Below are 3,169 nucleotides of genomic sequence, written 5' to 3' on the forward strand. Positions count from 1 at the left end.
TGTGTGTGTGTGTGTGTGCGTGTGTCAGGTGTGGGAGGGGAAGAACATCGTGAAGTTGGTCAGGATGATGCTGGGTGAGACAAACCCCGCTGACTCTAAGCCCGGCAGCATCCGTGGAGACCTGTGCATCGACATCGGCAGGTGAGTAAACGCAGTCCGTGTATAAAGCACTTAGTTAGTTATATACATGTTATACATACATATACATATACATAGTTATATACATGTATATGTATATGTATACATGTTGCTCCTCCTCCTCCTCTCAGGAACATCATCCACGGCAGTGACACTGTGGAAAACGCAAAGACTGAGGTCGGCCTGTGGTTCAAGGCCGAGGAGTTCGTCTCTTACTCACCCTGCGCTCAGCCCTGGATCTACGAGTAAACCGGCCAATCACAGGCCAGGGAACGACACACCCACTGGACTCCGCCCCCATCACCCAAAACTCCACAGTCCTTTCTCCGACTGGATTTTTCCACTGATCAAAAACATGTGGATTATCATTAAAGAATCATGTTAATGAAACTCTCCTGTCAGTGTGTGTGCGTGTGTGTGAGAGAGTCAGACTTTTGTAAACCACTCACTCTCCCACACCAAAGCTCATAGAGAAAATCACTGATTTTAGTTGACGAGGACACAGGAGCTGCACGTGCACTGCTGCCTCGTGTGGTCACTTTGTGTCACTGAGGTCAATCTGAATGAATGCTTTTAAAATAACAAATGAACCAAACTAGTGCAGTGTTTTGTGTGTTTAGTATGTGTTGGTTATTTAGTGTCAGATCATGTTTGACGCAGTGTTGAAAATCCACTGCTTACCTGTGTTTGTTAGCGTGTTGTTGTTGTTAGCTTGCTGTTGTTGTGTTTGTTAGCATGTTGTTGTTGTGTTTGTTAGCTTGTTTTTTTGCGTTTGTTAGCGTGTTGTTGTTGTATTTTTAGCATGTTGTTGTGTTTGTTAGCGTGTTTGTTAGCTTGATGTGTTTGTTAGCGTGTTGTTGTTGTATTTTTAGCATGTTTGTTAGCTTGTTGTTGTTGTGTTTTTAGCATGTTTGTTAGCATGTTGTTGTTGTGTTTGTTAGCTTGTTGTTGCAAAATCCACTGACTCATTTTAATGCAGGCACCGTATTCAGGGAGTCTTTATTGTTGAGGTCAGACGTAATAATCACTGAACGTCTCCTCTCAGGTAGCCCACAGTGCTGTGTGAGTGAGAGGGGCGTGGCTACAGTAGAGCGGCAGAAGCCAGTGTGTGCTTCTTTTAGCGATATATTTAACGATATTTTCAAACTGCACTCACTCCAGTCTGTAGCCAGACCATTGGTTCAAGAGATATGCGACAGAGTGTGTGTGTGTGTGTGTGTGAGAGAGTGTGTGTGTGTGTGCGTGTGTGTAGAAGTAAGTAGTGTGTGTGTGTGTGTGTGTGTGTGTAGAAAGTGTGTGTGAGAAGTGTGTGTGTGTGTGCGTGTGTGTGAAGTGAGAGTGAAAGTGTGTGTGTGTGTGTGTGTGTGTGTGTGTGTGTGAGAGTGAGAGTGAGGTGTGTGTGTGTGTGTGTGAGAGTGTGTGTGAGAGTGTGTGTGCGTGTGTGTGAGATAAGAAGTGTGTGTGTGTGTGTGTGTGTGAAAGTGTGTGTGTGTGTCGTGTGTGTGAAAGTAAGTGTGTGTGTGTGTGTGTGTGAAAGTGTGTGTGAAAGTGTGTGTGTGTGTGTGAGAAAGTGTAGAGTAAGTGAAGTAATAATAATATGTGTGTGTCTGTGTCTGTGTAGAGAAGTGAGAGTGTGTGTCTTTGTGTGTGTGAGAGTGAGAGAGAGAGAGTGTGTGTGTGAGAGTGTGTGTGTCTGTGAAAGTGAGAGTGTGTGTGTGTGCGTGTGTGTCTGTGTGAGAGTGAGAGAGTGTGTGTGTGTGTGCGTGTGTGTGAGAGGGTGAGAGACGTCAGGATTAAGTATTTAGTTGTTAAGGTTAAAGGTCAGGGGTCATCTCTACTGCATTATGTCTCCTCCTCATGTTTTGTGCATACATGTGTGCACTCTTTGTATCCTCGTGTCCTTCCCTCGTCTCCTAAACTCCTCTCTCCTCACAGCTTCAGTTTCAATAATTGATCAGAAATTCAAATAAAAGAGAGAGAGAGAACTTCCATCACCCACTGCCTCGCTCGCTCTTGCCAACAGTTGCCATGACAACCCACTGTCTGTCTCTCTCCCTGGAAACGGGTACAGAAGGAAATGAAGGTGGCTCACGAGTGAGCGCCCCCTGCTGCACCGAAAAAAACTGATTTTGACTTAAGTTTAGAAACAGTTTAAACAAACAAACAAACAAACAAAATAAAAATAACAAAATGATTGAGCGCAGACGTGGAGGAGGAGACAGAGAGATTTATTCCTGTAAACAGAATCGCAACTGTGTCTTTGATTAACGTGTGGTAACGAGTCTGAGTCTGAGACTGAGTCTGAGTGTGAGACTGAGTCTGAGTCTGAGTGTGAGACTGAGACTGAGTGTGAGACTGAGTCTGAGACTGAGTCTGAGACTGAGTGTGAGACTGAGTCTGAGACTGAGTCTGAGTCTGAGTCTGAGTCTGAGTCTGAGTCTGAGACTGAGTCTGAGACTGAGTGTGAGGTGTGAGTGTGAGTCTGAGTCTGAGTCTGAGACTGAGTCTGAGTGTGAGACTGAGTCTGAGTGTGAGTCTGAGTCTGAGACTGAGTCTGAGTGAGTGTGAGTCTGAGTCTGAGTGTGAGACTGAGTCTGAGACTGAGTCTGAACTGAGGTCTGAGTCTGAGACTGAGTGAGACTGAGTCTGAGTGTGAGACTGAGTCTGAGTCTGAGACTGAGTCTGTGAGTGTGTGAGTCTGAGTCTGATTCTGAGACTGAGTCTGAGTGTGAGACTGAGTCTGAGAGTGTGAGTCTGAGTCTGGGGCTAGTCTAAGTGTGAGTGTGAGTCTGAGACTGAGACTGAGTCTGAGACTGAGTCTGAGTCTGAGTCTGAGTCTGAGTCTGAGTCTACTGCTAGGTGTGAGACTGAGTCTGAGTGAGTGTGAGTCTGAGTCTGAGTCTGAGACTCTGAGTGTGAGACTGAGTCTGAGTCTGAGTCTGAGACTGAGTGTGAGTGTGAGTCTAAGTCTAAGTCTAAGTCTAAGTCCGAGACTGAGTCTGAGACTGAGACTGAGACTGAGTCTGAGTTG

General features: G+C 45.7%; 1 protein-coding gene across 1 annotated transcript; it reads left to right on the forward strand.

Annotated features, from left to right (window-relative positions):
* Nucleotides 1–6: 6 nt before the first annotated feature.
* LOC122763217 (nucleoside diphosphate kinase-like) lies at nucleotides 7–528 on the forward strand (the record flags this gene model as incomplete). The annotated part of the gene is made up of 2 exons (XM_044018255.1): nucleotides 7–141; nucleotides 270–528. Coding segments are annotated over 2 exons (253 nt in total), but the record flags the coding sequence as incomplete, so codon positions are not given.
* Nucleotides 529–3,169: the final 2,641 nt, after the last annotated feature.

This window comes from Solea senegalensis, unplaced genomic scaffold (assembly GCF_019176455.1).
Source record: "Solea senegalensis isolate Sse05_10M unplaced genomic scaffold, IFAPA_SoseM_1 scf7180000016583, whole genome shotgun sequence".
NCBI lineage: Eukaryota > Metazoa > Chordata > Actinopteri > Pleuronectiformes > Soleidae > Solea > Solea senegalensis.